This window comes from Grus americana, chromosome 5 (genome assembly GCF_028858705.1).
Source record: "Grus americana isolate bGruAme1 chromosome 5, bGruAme1.mat, whole genome shotgun sequence".
Taxonomy (NCBI): domain Eukaryota; kingdom Metazoa; phylum Chordata; class Aves; order Gruiformes; family Gruidae; genus Grus; species Grus americana.
This window is the reverse complement of record NC_072856.1, coordinates 52633626-52656355: the sequence shown is the minus strand read 5'-3', so window position 1 is coordinate 52656355 and position 22730 is coordinate 52633626. Positions and strand designations below refer to the sequence as shown.

The 22730-nt window shown below is 41.6% G+C and overlaps 1 protein-coding gene across 5 annotated transcripts in view; it reads left to right on the top strand.

Annotated features, from left to right (window-relative positions):
• The window catches only part of CCDC88C (coiled-coil domain containing 88C), a 94590-nt gene that overhangs the window by 32576 nt on the left and 39284 nt on the right, over positions 1 to 22730 (top strand). For all 5 annotated transcript variants that reach the window (XM_054826632.1, XM_054826631.1, XM_054826630.1 and 2 more), the window contains exons 4-10: positions 5443 to 5512; positions 14053 to 14111; positions 15722 to 15805; positions 17127 to 17267; positions 18016 to 18200; positions 18785 to 18866; positions 19294 to 19452. In XM_054826632.1, coding sequence (XP_054682607.1) covers positions 5443 to 5512; positions 14053 to 14111; positions 15722 to 15805; positions 17127 to 17267; positions 18016 to 18200; positions 18785 to 18866; positions 19294 to 19452 — 780 coding nt within the window. The remainder of the gene's footprint in view (positions 1 to 5442; positions 5513 to 14052; positions 14112 to 15721; positions 15806 to 17126; positions 17268 to 18015; positions 18201 to 18784; positions 18867 to 19293; positions 19453 to 22730) is intronic.

Below are 22730 nucleotides of genomic sequence, written 5' to 3'. Positions count from 1 at the left end.
ATCTTGCTATAAATTATTTCCCTGTCACCATTAACTCCTCAGATAATTATGGTGAAATAGACTTTTAAAAATTTTTTCACATTGGAAGACAGTTATTTTTTTTCTTTTAATACACAACCTCCTCATAGGCTGCAGATTAACTTGTTTGCAGTTTTAATATAATAATGGAAACTTTGAAAAACCATATTTAAAAAACAACTCCTGTGTCTCAATTTGCTGTTTAAAAGATGTCTTAATGCTAAAACTTGTTCATTAGCCCAAGTGTTCACTCTTCCTTAGAGTTCTGATTCCAGAAAAGCTTGAATTTGAGTTCAGTTGTCCCTTGGACTTGGAGTGCACCTTGCCTGAGAAACGCTGCTGCCCCATCCTGCTGCAGGGAGGCTCTGAGCTGGCGCAGGTGGCCACTGACTCCCGCTGCGACCTTCTCTAAGCATGTAGTGTCTCCTTCACCAAGTGTTTCCCACTCCAGGGATGACTGTGAGATCAGATCCACACTGAGGTTATCGGAGAAAGTTGTTGGTTTTGCTGCGCAGATAGGATGCTGCTGAACTTTCCTACTCTGTTGGCCTGAGTTGCAGCTGAAATGTAAGCCAGGTTCCCTGTTTGCTCTTGCTGGTATAAATAAAGCTGGTGATGGGTTTTCCTCATGGGCATTTTAAGTCGGAAAGCACCATTTGGTTTCCAGTCAGCTGGACAATTAGCATTTTATAGCCAAGCAATATACTTAAATGGAATTGCTTGGCTTGAGCATTGAATTACAATGGCCAGCAGACTGCTGCTCTTCTTACATAATTTACTTAGTACTCACTTCTTGTTTAGGATTCAGGCAGAGGTTAATTTAATTCTGCATGAGAAGCTAGTAGTTATTTGACATTAATGCTGTGCTGCAGTCAGGGGAAAGTTTTTGTGTAGAGCTTGTATTTGCCTGGTCTCTCAGCCATGAAAAGGACAATTTTACCTACTCCTTTCCTAGCAATGCATTCTTTGCAAGAGCCATTGGCACGCTTACATTGGCACTTAAAAATGCAGCCCAGAGTAATACCTTAAGACCATTTTATTCCATGCTGCTGCACATGTATTTTTAAGGAGCAAACGTGTATTGAAGTGTAGTACGGACCAAGGAGGCTTTGTTCCTACAAAATTACAAGGGTCCCTGTTACAGGTAAATGAAACATTAATATGTGACCATGGTGACTTGAGAGTGAGAGCTGCCACCGCATCTCTTCTGATGATCTGAGGCAGAGAGAAAACATCCAGTGTGTGTGATCTTGGAAGGATAAAAAGAGTAGGTAAAATGTGCCTCAGCACTCCAGAAAAGAATTGAAAACTTTTAGATGGAGGGAATGAATATGTTTGTTCATGCTCTTAGTAAGTCTAAGTGCTTAACTCGGTGCTTAGAATTTTATCCTGAATCTTGTATGTGTCTTGATTTTTCTTAAAGCCCTTGACTGCTAGAATCAACGTGGGGGAATTTTGGCTTTATTTTTTTTTAAGCTCCTTTCTTAGCAAAGTGATTGCAAAGACCTTGCAAATGTGAAGCAAGTGCACAGCAAGGGCTTAGATGCCAGAAGGCTGCTAATGAGAACACAGCATTTATTTATGTTTAACCTTATGATTTCTAGGTAACGTAATAATGTTTTTGAATCCTTGGGGTACCAGTCCTGGAACGCTTAGCTGCTTTCAGCAATATTTACCTCTGGCTTAGGCAGTACCCTTCTCGTTGCTCAAATCTGCTGGTTGTCTCAGCCTGCTTCATGCTCTGCAGACAAGTACAGCAGAGGGAGCGAGCAAGGACTGAATGCCCAGTTTGACCTTCCCTTAGAAAGCCCTCCCTCTCGATACGGGGTCACGTAACTCTGCACACAGAAACCTTTGTGGGCTTTATCTACTGAGTTCGGGGGTCTGGTTCCAAGTAGTGTAAGACTTGGCTGCTGATGTTTATATTTTGCCATAGTAGTGTTGACCTGTTAACTAGAAGCATCCATTCTTGCAACCATCACTGCTTGTCAAGAGATGAGAGTTTGGACAAATCTCCTCAAGCTTCAAGTATCCTGATCTTTGGCAGAAGAGCATTTCAGGCACCTACAGATGCTGCACTCAGGCCTCTCAGTTGGGTTAATGGTGTAGGTGTAAAGCTGGCAGCTCAAACCCTAATTGTTGTAATAGTCAGGGAAATTGTTACCATATGTCGTTGCTGTAACCTTTACTGTTTTAACCAAGCTTTAGGCGTGCTGTGAAAATGATTAAAAGGTTTCTCACAGGAGGAATTAGACTTTTTGTGTGTACAGTTGCTCTCTGGAGTACTGTGGAGTTTTGTGGGTTATTTGAAGTGTTTGAAAACTGTGCTTTGCTCTCCAGCAGCTCCTGCCTGGGCGTGCCGCCCCTAGCCAGGCGGCTCACCTGAGGCAGAAGGACATGTACATGCTATCTCTGCCTCTGCTGTGGTGTCTCACAGCTGTGTTTGATTTCAAGCATAACAGCATCCTTTTATATAATACTATAACTTTCTGCCCTTGTGGGGAAATGCTGCATTTTATCTACCATTTCTTTTTCTAGCTGGGCTCTAGCAGTGTGTCCAGGTTAACCCAATGCCCAGTGTAGCTGTACCCTGGGAGACGGTCGGGTCCATGGAGCCCTTTGATTGTCAGCACCAGTTCACAGGCTCTAACAGCACAGCTCCCAGCCTGAAGCCCAAGTTTGACTTCGTGGGGTCTTCAGGGTGGGATGGTAAGATGTGAGAGGAGCGGAGAGGCTGGATTGAGGGACAGCATTTTAGTTGTCAACCTGTGTTATTGCTGCTTCAGATAAGTAAACCAAGAAGATATTGGTAAGTGTATAGAAGTTGAAGATTTCCTGATTTGCTGTTAGGGGAGGGGACTCTGGTTGTATTTCCAGATGTAGGATTTTAAGTAATTGACCTGAGACATGGTCACATTATCCTAGCTACTGAGTCACTCACCGGGTGTCAGCTGAGCCTTACTAACTTTTTGTGGTTTTAGCCCTGACAAAATCTGAGCTAAATACATCAGTGTCAGTGCAAGAGCTTTCAATTAACACATTTTATCTCACACTTGTAGCTGTGTGAGTGGACGGTTCATTGGTACATCTCTGTTAACAAAGGATAGTTTATTAAACTGAAGTAACTTTATTTCTGTGACTGCTCTCCTTTTTCAAGGTAAGGAAAGTGAATGACTCTGACCTTCCTTTATAAAATGTTGAGATCTACTGGTGAGCTGCACTGCGTAAAGGCTAGGTACTATCATCACAAGCACTAATCTGAAGGTGAAGGTGTTTAGAACAATAAAGATCGTTATCTGTTTAATTTATTTTAAAAATAAACAGGTCAGAGTATCACCTCTTGCAACAATTTGAATCTTTCAGTCTGAACTAAGAAATCACTCTTCACAGGCTCGGGGCCATTTCTGCTTATATTCAGTGACTGTCGGATTCTTGCCAGAAAATACTAAGTTCAAACAGCTATGAGGGTGTTCAGTCATGGTTATGTTGGATGGTATACTCAAATAATTTTGCAGAAGGAGCTCATGGGAATGTTAACAGCATAAAGGTTAGCTGTAATGTCTTTTGTGTCTGCCAGTTAAATAGCTAGCGATCTGATGATTACACAAAGACAACGCAAATTCCTTATGCATTCCTGCCTCAGTGCCGCTCCACACGCTGGGTGACTGGAAGCAAAATTCTTTCTCTTTTTTGCCATGGAAATTGCTGGTTAAAGCTCAATACTTTGGTATATGCAAATTCTGTTTTTTTAATTTTGTTTGAAGCCTCAATGCCACGCTGTATTGTCATAGCAGATATCACAGTCCAGCCATGTGCTTGTTAAATCCAATAGGTTTTGCACCTGTTTTGGTGACAGATGCAAACAAACTTTTGTTTAATGTGTCTCAAATGCACAATCTAGAAAATGCATTTGGCTAATGATTCAGCTAATGCTTGGTCCGCATTAGCCAAACTCCACATTACATAAAGGTCTGTAGAGCCTTCTTTCTTAACAGCACCAAAAACCCCATCAGCTGTGACAATGAGCTATTTCTACTTTATCCTAAAGAGAAACTACTGAGGAGTATGTTTTGGATATGGATGGAGGAAAAAAATGAGATGTTATGTCCAAAACACTTTTTTTTTTTTTTTTTAATATCTACTCCGATTACTTATCAAATGCTGCAGGCTCACTGAAATATTTCCTTTTTCAATCAGGCTTAATTTTCCTCCTATGAAAGCAGAGAAATAACAATGGGGTAACTTGGAGGGGAAGTGTTTGGGTGAATGGGTGATTATTTCAGGAAATGTGTTTCTGTGCTCAGCTGCAGTACTTTTTGCCTTGGCTCTGAATGCTCTGCAAGTCCCAATGCATGTGCCCTCCCAGTGGCCTAGAGGTAGGCTGGGAACTGGAGACAAGCAGGGGAAGAAGGCACTTGCCAAACATGTGGTAGAGTTGTATGTGTGAACCTTTGTTTCCTGAATAACAGCACAGTGCTTTAATCCCACAACCGTTTTCCTCCCAGGCTTTTCATGTGAAATAAATACTTGCCTGCAAAATGTTTTGTTCAGATCGTCAGGAGAGTTGAAGCTAATAACTGTACTCCTGTGCTCTGTATGTTACTGGGGTGCATAGCTGAGCGTGTTACTGTGCAGAGTACCCTTTGCAGTGTATTTATTTGTCCACCTTTGAGCATTTTGCTTGCCCCAGGGCTTGTAACCTTGCCTGTCCCTTAAGCTCATTCTGTCATTTCAGAGTGGCTTCAGGCAGCTGACATTTACACATTGAACCTGACCAAGCAATGCACCTCCCTTCCCTTGTCTCCTCCAAAATAAAATGACCTTTAAACGAGGTTCATGACATACTTAATTTGTTTTACTCCTTATTAAAAAGAATGCAAACAAATCTAGAACTTCAAATCCAGTTTCTCTGAGCCGTGCAAGATGTCTGTTCAACAGCTTCCCCCCACACCCACTTCCCCAACCCACTATTAAAATCTCAGACCCATTAAATAATTTGACCAATTACTTGAATTACTCAAACTTCACAGAATGGCTGAGGTACCTTTGAAGAACCCACTGCATTTGTACACCCTGGAACATGACAGCAGCTGTATGTGGAACATCAAATGAGTACAGGTCATGCCTGGGATAAAGGCATGACTGATGGATGTGCCTGGCATGGCCACGCATTTATCCTGATTAGTGCCATGGGACCCTTTAAGTTTTATATTAGCCATTGTTAAGAGGTGATTAGTGCATGTTAGCTGTGCAACCTGATGCCATCTTCAGATAGTGATTTCTCTCATGTGGGGCTTCCTCTTGTGACCTCTGACCTGCCAGTACGTTAAAAGCTTTGTAATCGATGGAGCTCTGTATTCTTTGTGATGTGATTGATTGGGATTCCTTCACACTGAACTTTGCCTGTTGTCCTCTTTTGTTTAGGAGGTCCTCCAGCAGCTGATTGTAATGAATTTACCAAATGTTTTAATGATTGGCAAAGATCCTCTTTCTGGTGAGTAGTTTGTTGGATTCTTCATCTCCCTCCTCTGAAATGCTAAATAAAATCTGTATTTGTTTTATTTTCCTAAATTACAAACATGCTTTTAAACTGTATGTATTTGTAGCCAAACTACAAATATTTGAGTACTTCTGAGTCTCACAGTTTAATGTATCTAATATGTAACTTATATTTACATACCTGTACATACAAATATAATCTGATATATCTGTGTTTGCACGTCATACACATAAACATGTGATAGTGAGTTAGTTCTTGCCAGAGCAGCAACTGTTTGCTTGAAAGTCACGTCTCTTCACTCCTTGCTGCAAGTGACCCAGGATACATTCTGCTATAGGAGGATCGTTTGTCCTCCAGGTTTTCTGTCCTGTGTGCCTGCATAATCGGTTCAGTTGTGGCAGTGTGTACATACCAGAAGAGTCTTGCAGAATTGCTCTAAAGTTTGAAGGAACTGTTGCAAATGAAGTGTGGGAAGAAAAATATGTGAGGATGGAAAGAAAAATACATACGCGACAAATTGGAAAAAGTGAGGAAAACATCTATCTGGCTGTGTTGTCTAGGCAAGGACATCTGTCACGTGAGGTATCACATCAAAAATGACTTGAAAGCCAATGAGCTCATGTCCAGAGTCCATTGTCTTTGGTGATACAAAATGAAAGCTGTTTAGCCTGAAAATGAAGTTGACTTCTCCTTAGAACCACATTTCTGAAATGAAAGGTTTTGTTGCTGTGGTTTTTACTGGGTTTACTGCCTTAGCCCCGTGCCAGTGCCGAGCATGGTGTATTTGTTTTTACCAAAGAAGGAAAACTGGATGAACCGTGTCAGCAGTGATGGGGAATGACATGGTAATCAGCATCTCCAGAACAAACAAATGGCAGAAACCTTGGCAGAAGGTTTTATTTTGCTGCTCTTAGCAGCAGTAGTGTGTGCATGTACAAAAAAGGGTTTATATCAGAAAAGAATATTAATTTAGAGTTGTTGGATCATTGAAACTCATAGCCTGGGCACTTCTGCAGTAAAGTCAAGCTGAGGGTAAGGCATCCACTTCTTCTGCAATCAGTGCCAGTCCTAAGTCTCCTGTACAGGCTACTGTTATGGGTAAGGAAGAAAACAAAAATACAAGAGCTGTTGCTTTTTCAGTTATATAGGCAATGGGCAGAGCCTGGGCTGCTAACGTCAAGAGTGCTAGTGAATAGAGATGTCTGGGCCAACAAGGCAGTATCTCTGCTGGCTAAGCGTCAATGGAAAAGGCTGGCTGGTTTCTTGTCATGGCTATTCCTGAGCGACAGCTGGCAGGAGATTCATAATGCAGTAACCACAGTGTTGGTTCCTGGGGAAGCTGCGCATTTGAAAGCTGTCCTGTATTTGGCTATAATTTCCCACCATTGACCTGCTGTTTTTTGTCAGCACGATAGATCTTTCTAGGAGGAAAGTACCTGATGTGTCTCTTGTAGGGAAGATATTGGTAATCGTGTGTTCCCATCTTTCACCTTCTTTAATTACAACCAGAAAGTTTGCTTCATTTTCCAAGATCTTTTAAAATGTGGTGGTTTGGTTTTGTTTGATTTTGTAAGGGTTTTCTTGTGGTCTTTTAAAATTTATTTTATCCATTGCTGACTTATCATTGGCATTATTCAGAACGTGAGAAGAGGATAAAGAATGCAAAAATGTAACTTCTGAATGTCTAAAATTGATGGGATATGCGTGTATAAAAAGTATGAAGTTCTTGCTTAGCCATATTATGTTAATGATTTTGAGAACCAGTCTCAGCTTAGACACTACAGAGGAAGGTGGTGAACTAAGAAGGGTTTGAGATATACTTGCTCCCAATAATGTGTTCAAGGAGGAGAGTGTCTGAGGGATAGGATTTCAAGAGAAGCTTGTCTTAATGTTACCCTTAGGTAGGTGATCACTGGTAAGATGTACTGAGGAAACAGAGAAGTGGAGAACTAGAACTTCCTTCAGGACAAGGAACCTGGCTGAGAAAGGAAGAGGAACCTGGGAAGCTCTTAAAGAGGGAACAGGGAGGAGAAGGCTGAGGAGAAGTTAGTAAAACCAATACAAAAAGCTGGATGAAGTAATAGGCTGTGGTGAGCAATGTGTGTGAGCGATGACCAGGTGACTGTCAATGTCTTTGTTACTGAGTGTCTTGCAGAGAGGAGTGAGAAGGCAGGGGCACTTGAGAGGGGAAGAACAAGTGAAATGAGAGATTTTCTGTCAGTGAGAAAGCTAAAGGAGGGCTGCAGATTGAATAGAGATGTGAGGACAAAGCAGCCATCAGCATGGGAAGTGGTGCTTCTGGCATGAATACAGAGAAGCCCCAGGAAAAGCTGACAGAGAAGTGAGGAGGCTGGGGTTGACAGCAGTATGGAGAGAAGAGATGATGGAGATGGTTATTTGAGGGAAGCATCAAGAATGGTAGAGAAGAAACCTCTTTCTCTGTGTCAGTGATTCAGTCCAGGACAGAGACTGAGGGGGAAAGGAGGAGAGTTCTGGAGGGGACATCTGCGGAGACAGCGCTGGGCGATGTGGGGAGCACGAGGAGCTGGAGGCTGAGGTGCAGGCAGTCCGCAGGGCTGGGGTGGATCTGAGAGGCAGCAATGAAATCCCAGTTTTGCCTTCCCCCATCCTGTAGGTAAGTTACCTGAATGAAAGGCCCCTCTTGACAAGAGGAAGAAAAAGTGATCCCATGATCACATTCCTGGAACAAATTCAGTGTTGCTTTGTACTGTTTGAGCTGGGAAGGGTCCTAATGACTGTATTGACTCCATAGGTCCAAGACCAGAGCACTGTGAGATCATTCAATATGATTCACTGTGTAACAATTTCAGTGACTTATTCCTTGTAACAAGCCCATGTGATATTTTGTTATGCAGGTTTTTCAGAGCTGTCTGTTCACCCGTGCTATCTGCAAATTTTACTTTTTCCTTTTAAAACACAGCCAAAAGTGGTGTTACATGTATTAAATTATAATCTGAACCACTCTGAAGCTGAGACTGCTGTTTGTGCTATTTGGCTCCCATTTGGCTCTCAACAGTTGGGACTATTGAAGGCTTCTGCAGCTCTGCTTTGAACATGAGACTATTGGAAACACAGAGCTGCCACCACTAAAAATGCAGTAGCAGTTAGGCTTTTGCATAGGAGAAGCTACACGTCTGCAGAGTTCAGGAGCTTTGCTTGCTTTCGTGTCCTCTAAATCATTTTGTTCCATGCCATGGCAATTTAGCCTACTTCGGTTCATTTGGCCATGGGCATAAAAGTTGCAAAAATATTTGTAAGACGATGAAGACTTTGACTGTTTTCTGGAATATAGGGAGCTGAAAATAAACTTTAAAGTTTAATTACAGGATTTAGAAAATTTTCCCAGGAATCTGACTTGCAGAAGGATGCAGCTGACATTACAGGATTTATACTCTTCACTGCACTGTACAGTAGACAGCTACTACTATTAAATTTCCTCTGGTTTTGTTGTCTTCCATGTTTTTTCTTGCCAAACAGCTTTTTCAATTCATTACTGCACTACAAATCCCTCTGTGCTCAGTATGAGAATCACCAGCATATTTATAATCTATACACACCACTGCAATAATTACCTTTGATTTTAGCATGTCTTACATAGGCCATTCATTCATGTGTCCACACAAGGAATATCAGTGTATAGTAATGGTCCTGAACCTCTATTTAGAGGTGCTGTTTGATTTCTTAGTTTCTGGACATGCTTAGTTTAACACAGCTAGTGAATGCACTTGGACGCTAATGGCAATTAATCCTTTGAAACAGTCATAGCTTATTGGGGGGGTTAAACTTTTTTTTCAGACCAAGAATTGAAATGAGATTGGTTTTGCCTGAAGTAGGCTCATTTCTGTTTCTCCAGCAAACTTTGCTATTTAGATCCCCTTTTCAAATTACACGTTAAGTTTGTGAATGAGAGCGCCCAAAGTCCCTGCTAATAAGTGTCTATAGAAACTGTTTTTCACTAAATTCATAAAAGATGTCTGCTCTCACTAGGGTATTTTTTCATACCTGATTTCCTTCCTCACTTTGTTTCACAGTCCTCCAGAGGCACAAAGGTTCATAAAATATGAAGTTAATAACACAACACTGCCTCAATAGTGTAAATTTAGCATTCAAGCTCTTTTCTCTCAGGATGTTGCTACAGTTGGGAAAAACAGCACTTGTGTGTTTCACCCCTTGCCATGTCCTGTGCACATCCACCGGCCACTGTGTGCAGCGCTACGCACTCTGGTGCTCCCTCTCCTCCACTGGAGGAACGTCAGAGTAGAAATATGCAGAAAGAAGCATCACAAGCTGAAGACTTCATGTGCTTGGGCTCTCTCATTTCAGTGTTCTCTGACATCTTTCCTACCCCCTCTCGTTTTCTTTCATTGTCTGTGTTCTCTCTGTACCTTGATCCTCCATTTTTGTTGTTGTGTCTCCTAATCCCTCTGCCCGCCTTCTCCCTGAGTCCTGCCATCTGTTTCCCACCCTCCGTCCCCTGTGAGAGCAGAGGAGTCTCCTGGCTCTGGCACAGGGAGGCTCCCAGGATGCACAGGTGGTGCTCTGGCTTTCCCTCCCTTTATTTTCCAGAAAACCTGCTGGCCCTCTCTCACAGTTGGGAGCAGATGGTCTTTCTGCAAATCCCCCAGGTGGCTGGCTCCCTTGCAGGCACAAACATGCGGCCTGAGAGCAGCTGCCCTGGAATTTTCAAAAAGGTGTAAAAGAAAAGAGGTTTTTGGGTTGGGTTGGTGTTAGGTTTTTTTCTTGTTGTTGGTTTGGTTTTTTTAATTAGCACCTTTCTGTTTAAGTGCTAGTTTGAGTCCTGTCCATTTGTTTCAGCTGGCGGGTACCTGTCTGCCATGAGCTGCCCCAGACCTAAGCATTTGCATCCTGGGTCATAGGAGGACTCTGTCTTGGTAAAGTCAGCTAATAAGCCTGGGTGGACCCAGCAGACTTTCTCCCCGCTGTCTGGGAAGGACTTGTGTCATCCCAGTGAGCCAGCATAGGGAAGCCCACACATTCCTGCTCATGCAGTGCACAAGGAGCTTTACAACCTTACTAAATTGGCACAAATCAAACCTTTGAAAAACACAGTAGAATCATTCACTGTTCAGGAGGCATGATTGAATTGGGGATAAAGATCGTTCGCTTTTGTTCAGCATGCATTACAGCATAAACGCACTGTCCTGAGTGTAGAACTTAGCTGCTGCACTGCATAATAATCCTAGATGTGCTTTCGATTCACACAGTAACCTTGGGCACTCCACTTAAGTGTGTGGTATCTCAGCTCTCCTGTGGGTGAGATGAAAGGGGAGAGGGGTAATTAATCCCTTCCTGGCTCATTCTGAGGTTTAATTGAAAACTCTCTGAAGCACTTCAGATTAGTAGAGAGGTGGGTTTTTTCATACTCATTCCCTATTTCTTCTAAATATCTCCTATAAATAATGTTATTCTACAAGGCTTTAAAATGTTACTCAAATCTAGCTTGAGTATGAGTGATCCTGGAGTGCCTTAATGCCAACCAACTGTCTCCACCCCATGGGAAATGGCTTTCTGAATGAAAGCCCAAGGAATTGAGAGAAGTGTAACTCTTTAAAACAGTCACACATGATCTTCTGAAACACTTGTCTGGCTGGCAGAGTAGATCTGCTAAGTAGACCTTTCAACCTTAAAAGTGTTTCTCGTGGGTGTGCAGTCTCATTTTTATTTACATGTGCGTAGCATGTCTGCAAGCATAATTTATTAAAAAAGAAATTTTGGAAAAATCCTGACAGCTAAGTTTCCTGGGAGAGCAGTCTGCCAAATGTTAGCTTTAAAACAGTATCAAACTAATAATTTCATTATTACCTCAAGTCTTTTAATTTCTCACTCCTTTCTATAAACTCTGGCTTGGCCTTCCCTGCCGAAGGGGCTTGCCATGTCTGCCTCAGCTTCCCTTCCTGAAGGGAGGGCCTGAGTGGGAACAAGGTCTCAAAGTGATATTTCCAGGCAAGGTCAGTCCCTGGTGGGAGAACAGAGCTGACCTTGCTAAGTTACTCTGCAGTAATAGCTGAAGGTCTTTCACCTCACAGGGTCATGCAGCATCACCAATGCCCATCTGTTACCTCATGGACTGAATAGCAAAGCCCTCTGGTACAGAGAGTGTGGTTTGAATGGGTTAAGTAGCTTGTGTGTCTGTAGGATGGTAGAGATGCTCTCACTGTTGGAAAGTAACCCTTATGGTTTTTAAAATGAGTAATTTCAAGCCACTAGGCACACCCTGAGGATAGCTGTGATGCCATGGTGCACAGATTGGAATTTATGGTCAACAACAGATGGAGGTGCCCAGAGCACACAAGGGTTAGAGCACTTGTCTGGTGTGATCCAGAGCAAGCAGCCTGGTGCCTAGTCCTTCAGTCTCTTATGGAGGTGTTCTGCCCTGAGTGAGTTTGGGAGAAGGAGACACGCACACTTGAGTCACTTGCTGTCTATAATTTAGCAACTTGCTCTCATGTCCCACAGACATGCTCTGCGTTTAATCCCTGGTCTGGATCTGTTCTGAAGCTGATGCAGAATGAAACTCAGTGCTGAAACTCCTATGAGAACTCAGTTTCATGAAAAAATGTCTTCTGACCAAACTAAGTATCTGCTTGGGCTAGTAGTGCCCTCAGAGGAACTGTTCATGAAGTAACAGATCTTTTTTTGTTGTTGCTGAGGGCTTTTGTTGTGGCACTGTCTACATTTAAGGTTGCGTTATTCAGAATCATACAGAACAATCTGACTTTCACAAACTGAAATGTTATTTGCATGTTAAATTGTAATTTTTCAGAAAAGACCAAGCCATGTGTGCTGCCAGATAGGGGGAGAAGAGTAGGAAAGATTGTACATCTTTCAAAAACAGTTTTTAAATATTCTGCAGGGAAATGAATAATATTGTATTTGCAGGGTGAAGTGTGAACTAGCACGTTTTAAATATGTCTGTCTCTGCTGAAGAGAAGAATTCCTGCTTCCAAATCTTAATGATTAATAATGTGGGACTTGGATATTGAGAATTCTAGTGTTGATTCGTACAGTATACTAATAATTTCTGTAGGGCATTCTTGAAACATTTTAAAGATCAACATTCCTAAAAGTTGTTGAAAAACTGTTTAACAAGTAAGGTACATTGAAGGCCATTTGTGTGCTCTAAAATCAGGAAATCAGAAAAGAAGTTATTTCCTAAGCCGCCTGCACATGGCCACGCTGGCTTGCAAGGTTCTGATAATGGAAGTAACCTCGCAGTAATTTAGGTCAGTATGTCTTTGTGTATCTGCAGGGCTGCGGCAGCTTAATTGATGAATCAGTTTAACTCCAGTTCCCCAGCCTTGCGTCCTGCATATGCCTCTTAACTTTCTGCCAGGGCAGCTTTACAAGGGCATGGTGTTGGCAGAGGAACAGGGTTGCCCTCAGAAATTATTATCTATTTAGTGCAATTGAACACCCAAGTAAAGCAGGGTATAAAATGAAAGTGTTTACCTATCAGTTGTACACTCTGTACCAGGAAGCATGCAGATCTGTAGGGATGAGAGAAAACTATATGTGGCCTATTTCTCTCCTTCCCTCAGTGTGGATGAGGACAGGCTTTTCCTGAACCTCACTCTATAATGATTTATTTCCTCTTTGAAGCTCTTTGCCTTCCATCTCTCTTTGTCTATCTTTGATGTACGAATTTTCTTTACCATCCAAAAATCTCTCCATTAATTTTGTTCAGACAAGACCTGGAGCTGGCTCAAAGCCACACTGGTTCCCCTTGTGCAGCTTTCTCTCTCCTAACCTTAGGAGGTGGCAGGCAGGGCTGTTGGTCGCAGCAGGATTCCCCGCAGTAACAACCTGCGTGTATCTCGTCCCCCCCACCGCTCCCCGAGCATATGGTTAGCTGCATATTCTCCCTTCTACATTGTTCAGTTTTTATCCCTCTTAGCACCTGGGGTTTGCGCTTCAAAGTGTGAACAGGCTTTGATGCAGAACAGAGGCAGAATTTATTTGCTAAAACATCTCTTGGAGAGAATTTATGTGTACAGAATGGCATTCAGCTTTGGGGAGTCGAATGGCAACTATTTTACAGACAGGGAATTTAGGACAAGTTCTTTCTCTGAGAGTAACCCTCCTTTGCTGCTACCCAGGGTGGGTTTGCTTTGGAAGAGGGGAGAGAGGTGGTGATTTGGTGGGTGCTTTTGCACCCTTGTTAATCACAAAACAAGGCAAAAGCATCGGGCGTATGAGTTGAACAGTTTAAAGTACTCCCCCCCCCCCCCCCCCGCATTGATCAGAAAAGCCTCAGAAAATGTAGGTGAGGATTAGCACATTGAGGAAAAAGTTTTGCTGGATTTGGGACTTGAATTTACAAGAACTGTATTGTTACGTGGAAAGTATGGTAATGTTGTAATGGGTGCATATGTATTTTTCGGGCACTTGTTCAAAGATCTTATTTCTTTTTTCAGGTGGATGTTTTGGAGAGAATCACTTGCAAGTACTTAATTTGTTGTACATATGTACTGATTCTCTTTTTTCCTCTCTAGGTAAAAGTATGGATGAAATTAAGAAGCTGCTGCTGTTGGTTCTGGGATGTGCTGTGCAGGTGAACATTCATTAAAGGCTTGAAAAATAAGATGGGTTTTTGTGAGGTTTTTTTGGGTGAATCTGTTTTTTGGGTTTTTTCTGGACTGAGAAAAAATCCATCCAAAGATGAGTGCTGTAAGAACGAATCACCAGCTCAAGACAGCTTGTGAGCTGAAATTGTGAAAAGATCCAGTAGGTGAATGAAAGAAATGGAGGGGAAAGGAAGCACACTTTGTGATAGCAGTACCCTCAATTTGTTGCCAGTGCTTAATCAGCCATAGGATATGTACTCTTGCAACTAAGTAGTCCACTTTGATAACAAAGTAGGAAGAGATAAGCTTTAAACAGTGTTCTTGATATCAAGATTGTTGTTGGTTTATTTTCTTACCATTTTAAAATACGGGGTGGAAGTGTGCATATTAATGCCAAACAAATAGATAAGCTAACAGTCTAAACATTTGCTTAATGAATCCTGATTTTATTTGCAGAATCTTTTGATTCAATATTACATGTAGAAAATCTGAAATGAATAGATACTTTGTATATTCATGTGGGGATTTTTATGTGGCAATGTATATGGGAAACTCCCCAGAAATGCAGGACAGTTACCAGATAAAGCAATCAGTGTTCTGCCCACCAAACCTCTGTGGTGGTAAACAATGGACGCATTGCAGGCTAGCCTTTGCTTATAATTGACCTTGTTTGTAGGTCTGTCTAGTGTTTTTGTCATGCCTTAGGACACTTACCCTGCTCAGCTACGTCAAGTCAATTATGTCAGGGTAAAGCTGTCTACATATGGCTGCTCTGAACTGTGGCAGTGTTGTGTTACAGCACAAAGACTGAAGATCTGATGTGGCAAGCTGCTGTGCATCCTCAGTCCCCGTTTTCGGGTCTGAGGTTCTTCCCAGTGAAAGGAATGGTTGAGACTCAGAAGCAGGCCCCAAAAGGACGCTGTAAATGAGTTAAAAACAACTTTAAGTAATGCTTAACTTCTCCACAATGCAGAGTTGTTACAAGAAGGCAATGGTGGTGTTAGTGTATAATCACAGATAGCAGACGTCTGCCTCTTTTAAAGTCTTAAGTAAAAGATTTACTAAAATCTGTTTGTCTGAAACACCACTCATTTATATCCAAAATGTTTTCCAGTCTCATTTTTTTATCTAAAGCACATGTTGATTTAGTCCAACAAGCAACATTTTCATTGATGTGAATAGTATCTGAAGTGATGCATCTCTTTTCATTGCCAAAACAAAGCAAAATGCAAACAGCAAAGCAGACAGGTTAAATGATGCAATGTAAATGTAGCTTTACGTTTGTGCAGCTCCATTAATGAAGCTGTGATGATTTCCTCTGGCTGTTGCCCCATCTCTTGATCTCATTGCATGTTGAGCTTGTTTTTAAAGAGCAAAACCAGCCATTTAACTTAGCCTTAATTGTACTGACTGTAAAAAGTTTAAATAACTTAATGCATAATTTGGTTCTTGCTCCATATGGAGCAGTGAAGTGTTATACTTTCTAGTGTGACAAAGTGTAGATCTTGAACATTGTCGCTAGTAATGTGGGGATTTTTTTTATTTAAACAAAAAATGGAAAGTAAGTTTTAGAACATAGTGTGTTTTCTTTTAACAGTGTGAAAGAAAAGAAGAATTTATTGAAAGAATAAAACAACTGGATATTGAAACACAAGCTGCCATTGTGTCACACATTCAGGAGGTGAGACTCTCAGTATTGTCTATTTTAACTTTTTACCTCTCTTTTCCTTGACTTAATGGGGGGTTTTTGTGTTGCTGTTCTGGTTTTTTGGGTTTTTTCCCTATGAAATACTAATGCTTGGAATTTCATAATGAGCTTCACAAAAAAAAAAATTAATATGTTACTGTAATCAAATTATAAGATGAAAGTTATAGCCGCTGGGAACTTGGCTCAGTGGTCTTTTAAGGAGATGCAGTGGCAAGTGCCTTGCTTGCCAGGTAGAGGCTATGTAGAAGGAATTGTTGTAAGGATACACATGTAATATTTTCAAAAGGTATGTATGGCTTAGGAGCTGCAGTGCCCCTTGCACCAATGGTGTAAGCACTTAATCAGATGGTCTTGAAAAGTGTAGTCTGCAGCTGAAACTGGACATACGCTCTGTTTTTAAAGAGAAGTTTGATCTAATGATGAATATTCTTGAACTTCTGAGGTTTCTGTAGAAGGAAGGAATACAGGTAGGTGTTAGGAGCCAGCTTGCTTTGGAGACCCAAAGCCAGAGCCATGTGGAAATGGCCCCTGCTGGGTGTGCCTTGCCGGGAGCGGGCACTACCTGCGACCGGGTGCCAGTGTATGCTGGTGTAGAAAGCCTGATACGCTCAGATTTGAGGAACAAATAGTGAAAGTCTGAGACAGGAACTTTTTTCTTAACATGTAAAAACAGTTCTGCTTAAAAAAAACCACACACATAAAATTGTGATGAGCTAAGCATTTATGGCTAAAGCAGGAACAGTCTTTAACTGAGCGTGAGACACTTGCCTGACATTTCTGCTAAATGATTCAGAGGAAATCAGTTTGGGTAAGCCAGCAGTTGAAAGGTGCACTGCTGGCAGCAACCAGAGATACTTCTGCTAAAGGCAGTTCCTCCCAGCTGTATCAGCTGCAAATTGCAAATTCATTGAAAGCGGGGCTTCTCAGTGAGACACCAGCCTAACTGTTCAGTGTGGGATCAGTCCCTTCAAATCCCTGTGGTGACCACCTCAGTGCTTGCAGTAAGACAACTGCATACTTCTAATATGCAAGCACAGGTGCTATTGATCATAATATGTATCTGATTACTCTTAAAAAATCAGCCTTAATAATTATAAAAAAATCTAAATACCAGAAATGGCTGGGTAGTGTTACAGCTAAGGTTTGTTATTTGCAAGCTGGTTTTGGTGAAATGTGATGTATTTTTTTAATTGATCAGTAGAAGAACCTGGGGGACGCAGCATACACAGCAAACAAACTTATAGATCAACCAGTGGCAAGACTTTTTTTTTTTTGTTGTTGTTCCTGTTCCTAGGTGACTCAGAACCAGGAGAATGTCTTTGACTTGCAGTGGCTGGAACTCCCAGATATGGCCCCAGAAGAATTAGAGTCTCTCTCCAGGAATATGGTTTTCCACCTCAAGAGGCTCATTGATGAGAGAGATGAATGCACAGAAGTACGATGACTTATCTCTCCCATATAGAGCTCATGTGAAGTAGCAGATACAGGCTCTATTCCTTCTGTTGTGTCTTGTTTGTGCACTGGGTTTCTATTTCTTCTGCACTTTTCTACTACACCTCTGAAAATCTGTAGAAAGATTTTGACTTTTCCATTGATTCTGTTATATAAACACTAAGGTGTGGTCAAATGATTGGTAAAGAGGAGTGGAGTATTTGGAGTTGTGGCTTTGTCGTGAGATTTTTTGTCTCTACGTGTCTGCTCAGTCATTCATATTTGAGTGACTGCTTGCCTGTCCCTCTGTTGATATCTACCATCATGGGTTCCAGTGTCTTCTCCAGCCTTTTTCTGTGTGAAGACAGCCCTATCTGTTGCTAACTCATCCGTTCCTTTCCCTTCAGATCTCTGGAGGAGGCTTCTCCCCTTCTTTAACCTATTAATTTTCTGTCATGCTTTTGACTGTGGTAGTGTTAGTTAGAACTGTTAGTTATAACAGGTTTTTATGAATTCTCCAACCAAAATAAACTGCTTATTTTGAGCATTAGAAGGGGAATGTTTCAGTGGTCTGAGCATAGTGGAGATTCCTTTCCTCCTTTGTGTAACCTTCTGTCCTGGCTATCACTCGAATTCTGTATAATACCAGACTAATAATTTTCTACATTTATAAATAATTTTTAGACACTTGAAAAACAATGTATAATTACACTATTTATCTCTCGACACTACATACTTCTCTGTATTTCCAGGTCATTGTAGATCTCACTCAAGAGAGAGATTATCTGCAGTCTCAGCAACCACCAAGTCCTCTGAAAGCACCAAGTCCAGCTTCTTCACCAAACCCAGCCAACCCTCTTTCTAATGAAGACAAGCAGCACCTTGCAGTTGAGCTGGCAGACACAAAGGCTAAATTAAGAAGAATCCGGCAGGAGCTGTGAGTCACCAGTGATTTGTGCTTCTAGGGAGACTTGTATATTAAGTCTGGCAAATCCTGAAAATGCAGGTGCCTGTCGGCTTCAGTACGCTGACCTCCATGAGAACTCTCAGAATCGCATCTTTCATATTTGTTATTCATAGCAGTAGGAAGCTAGTATGGGTGTTCCATCTTTCTTGTTTCTTAACTGGTCTTTAAACACAGAGTGATGGCTACTTCCATTTTTCTTTTTGTGTCTCATCTCTCTCTTCCCCTCTTCAAAATGCCAACTGCTAGCTGCACTCTTTAATTATTAGTGGGAAGTTCAGAGGCCAGCGAAGCTACTTACGACAGTAGTAGCACCAGTGAGATTTAAGCAGACGTACTTAGTATAAAAATAGAGTTGCAAACTCAGATCCATGATATTGTGTATGGTATCATGAGAAAAAACCTCTTACATGAAGGTGTCATGCCAAAGAGGCTCTACATTCAGAATATGCTAGGAGATCTCTATCTCCCTTTCCAGATTCCCAGCAGTGTCCATATAATCCATATTGTTTCAGGGGAAAAAAAAATTACTAAGATTTTCTTCTAATCCTTTTCAGGGAAGAGAAGTCTGAGCAGCTTGTAGATTCTAAACATGAAGTTGAGCAGCTCACCCTAGAGCTGCAAAAAATAAAACAAGAGGTAAGATGGGCTTGTTTTACTGTGATAGTCTTCCCTATTTAAAAAAACCCACAACCCTCTGTCACTGTAAGGCTAAAAATACTACTATGCCTATTTTTTAATGAAGAAATCAAGTTACTCCAGCAAGCTGTTTGATGATTATGGCTATGGCATAGCAATGCTACGCTTTCCACTTAACTGGTGAGAGCAGTCTTATCTCTTCAGCTTGCAAATAGCCTAGTAATGCCTGAGGCTTATGCAGCATCAGACATTAGAAATGTCAGTCCCAAAAGGCTAAAGAACCTCTGGCTAGTAGGAGAATTCTCTTACTCCTGAACCAGGGGAATGCTATTTGCCTGTGCTTTAAATAAGTAAATAAATAAAGAAAGAACATGCTTTAAAGTATTAACTAAGATTTTTCTCTCTGCTTATTCCTCACTTCTCACAGAATATCCACCTGGCCTCAGATGCTCGCTCTGCCAGAGCATACAGAGATGAGCTCGACTCTCTGAGAGAGAGGGCAAACCGTGTGGAGAGACTTGAGATGGAACTCGTTCGGTGCAAAGAGAAACTTCATGATGTGGATTTTTACAAAGCTCGCATGGAGGCAAGTGAAAATTGGGAGGAAGATTTGCTGAGTAATCCTTAATGTTTGGCTTGTGTTGTTTTACTGGTTCACGTGCCATTTGTCATTGAGCTGACTGTAGCAAAACATCAGAGCAAGTGGAAATTTCATAATGTACGTCATAGTTATTGACTTAGCAACATTAAAACTTCTTTCAGTGGCAAGAAGGACTTGGTACACACAAAAAATAAATACCCATTAGTTTTAATAAACTCTGCTTAGTTCGGCATTATGTGGCTAAACAGGACAAACCTTTTCTGGATACTTCTAGAGAATCCAGACCTTTAGTTTAGCCTTGAAAATTTACTCTTAAGTAAAATGCCTGTGTTCCAGAGTTGTTCCTTTTGACCAACGTTTTAAATGTCATGTATTTATTAGCTAAATGAATGTCTGGGTGTTTTTCCTTAGGGGTTTGTAGCAGACACAACCGTTGTTAAAATGGCTGGGCTTTTCTAAGCGTAACCTCAGATGATAAATTCTAGCCACCTCTTTTTGCAACTGTTGCTTGTAATAGAAAGGAGGGAAAACTTGGATCTTCTCTAGTGCCCTGACTAGGTTTACACTATGTGAATGAAAATGTATAGCTTTCTTCCAGTAGTAATGCCAGTTACTCAGCTTAGTCACCTGCAGCTATGCTCATGCTGGAATTATTAATTAAGTTGGAAAGGACCTTGGAGATCATCTAGACAAACTCACTGCTCACAGCATGGCTGACCTTAAATTTAGATCAGACTGCTCTTTTTTTCTGTCCTTTCAGTTCCTTGAGCCATTCTCACCTTAACTCTCAATAATCCACAACACTTCAGCCAAAGTCAAATAAATATCCAGACTTGCTGAATACATGGAGGTTCAGTAAACGATAACCTCACTACAACTAGATAAAATTCCGGATCTGAGGTAGAATAGTGATGTTGAAACTCACATTTGTCAGGCCTTTGGCTGAGAACACAGACCTTATTTCTGCTCTATAAACTCTTCTTAGTAGGTGACCTACCCCCCGCAACCTAATGGTTGGACTTGATGATCTTAAAGGTCTTTTCCAACTTAAATGACTCTGATTCTAGGGGGCCAGCTAGCTGCTGCTTCTTACAAATAGGTTCACTAAAATGGATGGTTATTAAATGTAGTAATAGACTACAAAAGCTTGTCTTCCCTCTTGGTAATTCCCAGTTTACATTAGGAAGTATGAAGCTCTGTCTGTTTTCCTCCCTGAAGCTGGCAAATCAGTCGTGCATTAACCTGGCACACTAGCTATCAGTGTGGCATCCTGGCATTTCCCTTCTGCCTGTGTACTGGAGTCACTTAGCTTCTACCTGCTGCTCAGATAATTTAGCTGGACCTAGGACAGTTTTTTAGTCTTGTCTTCATCTAAGGGAGTAGCTATTTCTGTTTTTGAGTTCTCAGCCTCCTTGCTTGTCCTGGAGCCAGCAGTTTCCCGCTTTGCTGTCTGCATGCTCATCTTAACATATTTGGTAGAGAGACCTCCACTTCAGTTTCAGATTTGTTCCCAACTTTTCTCCCTCCCTCTTCCACCCTGTCAGTTTTTGATGAACATAGAGATGAGTGCTGGCTCTCCAAGAATACCTCCCTGAAATACAGTAGTGGGACAAAGAATATTTCCCATCGAAATGGCACTTTTCTTATTCTGGGTCACAGCGTGGCCTCTAGCAAAAGTTGTTGCTGCTCTAGGGGCTGAGCTCTTCTAATATGCAACAGGATTGCACAGCTGTCTGCAGGCTGCTCTGTGGTCTAGAATAGCCAGAGTGTTTCACATTCTCACCACTCCCTCTGCCATTATTGATCGAGTCTTGGCACAGCCGTGGACTGACAGCGTTGAGCAGTGGCACTGTCAGGCAAACTCCACTGGTGTCACGCTGATTCCACAGGGCACTATTCTGTCTTTTTTTTTTTATGGTTTTGGAGTAGTACAAAGGCTACTTTCCATGGTCCCTCAGTTTTCTGTCTTGTCTTTCTCAAGTCCTCTGCCCCTCCAAAAGAAGGGTTAATGGCTCAAGTCAGTTCAGTGTCTGCTCAGATTCCTCCCACTCCCTCAAAAACTGTTTAGCTTACAATTCCAAGTTGTAAGATTTATGAAGAGATTTAACATGGTAGAAGTTGTTACCACTAGACAGTACAGTGCTGATTCATCTCATGGCATTTACTGGTTGCAGATGGCTTCCTAAGCTCTAAGTCTTAAGACCTGAACAAATCTTAGAGGCACAGCAATGCAAATGTAGGTGCATAAAGTACAGCATAAGCCACTTTTCTATGATAATGTGATACCTTAAGGCTCATAGGGTCTTGACAGGGTTGTTAATAAGCAGTGCCAAATCGGTAAGTGAGAAGAAAAAGTGGGTTTACCTTTGTGCATCAACGCAGAAAGCTATTAAATGAGCACTTAAAAATCTTTTCTTTCTTGTAGTTCACGTACACATTTGGTAGCTGAGCAAAAAACATGGAATGTGCTCTGTGTGTGGTACTGTGACAAACTTTAGGAATTGCGAGCAAGCTTAGAAGTAGTTTCTGAAAGCACATAATACGAATCAGCAATGGCAGCAGGAAGAGCTTTAAGGAGCTATTTCAGAAGGGATGCAAAAGGAGCAAATCTTTATGTGAACGTGATGCATTTAGGCATGTGTGTTGTTTTCCTTCTCTGTATGTCTTCACAAAGTTGTTCAGAAATGATATTTTAATTTGACCATTGTTCAAAGAACGTGGAGATGAATATGCTCTGGAGACCTTCCTGCTGAGATGGCTTAATGAGGTCGAAACTGTGAATGTAGAGGAGCAGGCTTAATGCAGGGCTTCCTCCAAGGAGGTGCTTCTCTCCAGCATTCCTCTTCATAGAACCTTGTGCTGCTCCAGGAGATCAGATCATTTTTGATGGCCAGGGAGTCCGCCTTGCCCATTCTTTCTCCTTCTCACTGCAGTCGCGTTTCCGTGCGGCATGACAGGAGGAATTTCTGTGAATGTTGAAAAAAGCAAAAGCATCTCTTGTGTGTTTTCATATAGCTGTCCAAGGCAATGTTTGATTGTCACAAGATGTTAACTGTGTCATGGCGCAATAGGGGCAGCTTCTGAACTGCAGGGGTCTGAACTCTGTTTAATAATTAGGTCTGGATGTGTGTACAAATTCTCTAGTTTCATATTTAAACAATCCGATTGCTACTTTAGTTTCTGAAAATGTTTTCCAGTAGCAACACACCCTGATTGTGCAACCGCTTACCCCCAGAGTTAATTGTAACCATATGAGTACACAA